At 61.2% G+C, this 240-nt stretch overlaps 1 protein-coding gene across 1 annotated transcript in view; it reads left to right on the top strand.

Moving 5' to 3' along the window:
- The window catches only part of TCEA3 (transcription elongation factor A3), a gene marked incomplete at both ends in the record, with an annotated part of 5,190 nt that overhangs the window by 1,641 nt on the left and 3,309 nt on the right, over positions 1-240 (top strand). The window contains one exon of the mRNA XM_029085426.1: positions 11-94. Within this exon, the coding sequence (XP_028941259.1) occupies positions 11-94 (84 nt within the window). The remainder of the gene's footprint in view (positions 1-10; positions 95-240) is intronic.

The raw sequence follows: 240 nt of genomic DNA, 5'->3' as shown, positions 1-240 counted from the left end.
GTCCTGCCAGGAGAGACTCTGCTGACTCAAGGTCCTCCACCACCTCGGCCATCTCCTCCTCTTCCTCCCCACAGAAGAGACCGTCAGGGGAGAGGTGAGGAGGGGACGTCCCCAGGCATCCTGGGTGTGCTTTGGAATCCCCTTTGGGGATGCTCTGCCCATGGGACCCATATCTGGGGTGGGTAGAGATGGCTGGAAGCCCTGATCCTGCCACCTGCACTGGGACATTCCCCATGAGGA

The sequence above is a fragment of the Antrostomus carolinensis genome, unplaced genomic scaffold (genome assembly GCF_000700745.2).
Source record: "Antrostomus carolinensis isolate BGI_N321 unplaced genomic scaffold, ASM70074v2 scaffold13526, whole genome shotgun sequence".
In the NCBI taxonomy this organism is placed as follows: domain Eukaryota; kingdom Metazoa; phylum Chordata; class Aves; order Caprimulgiformes; family Caprimulgidae; genus Antrostomus; species Antrostomus carolinensis.
This window is presented reverse-complemented; position numbering and strand designations above follow the sequence as displayed.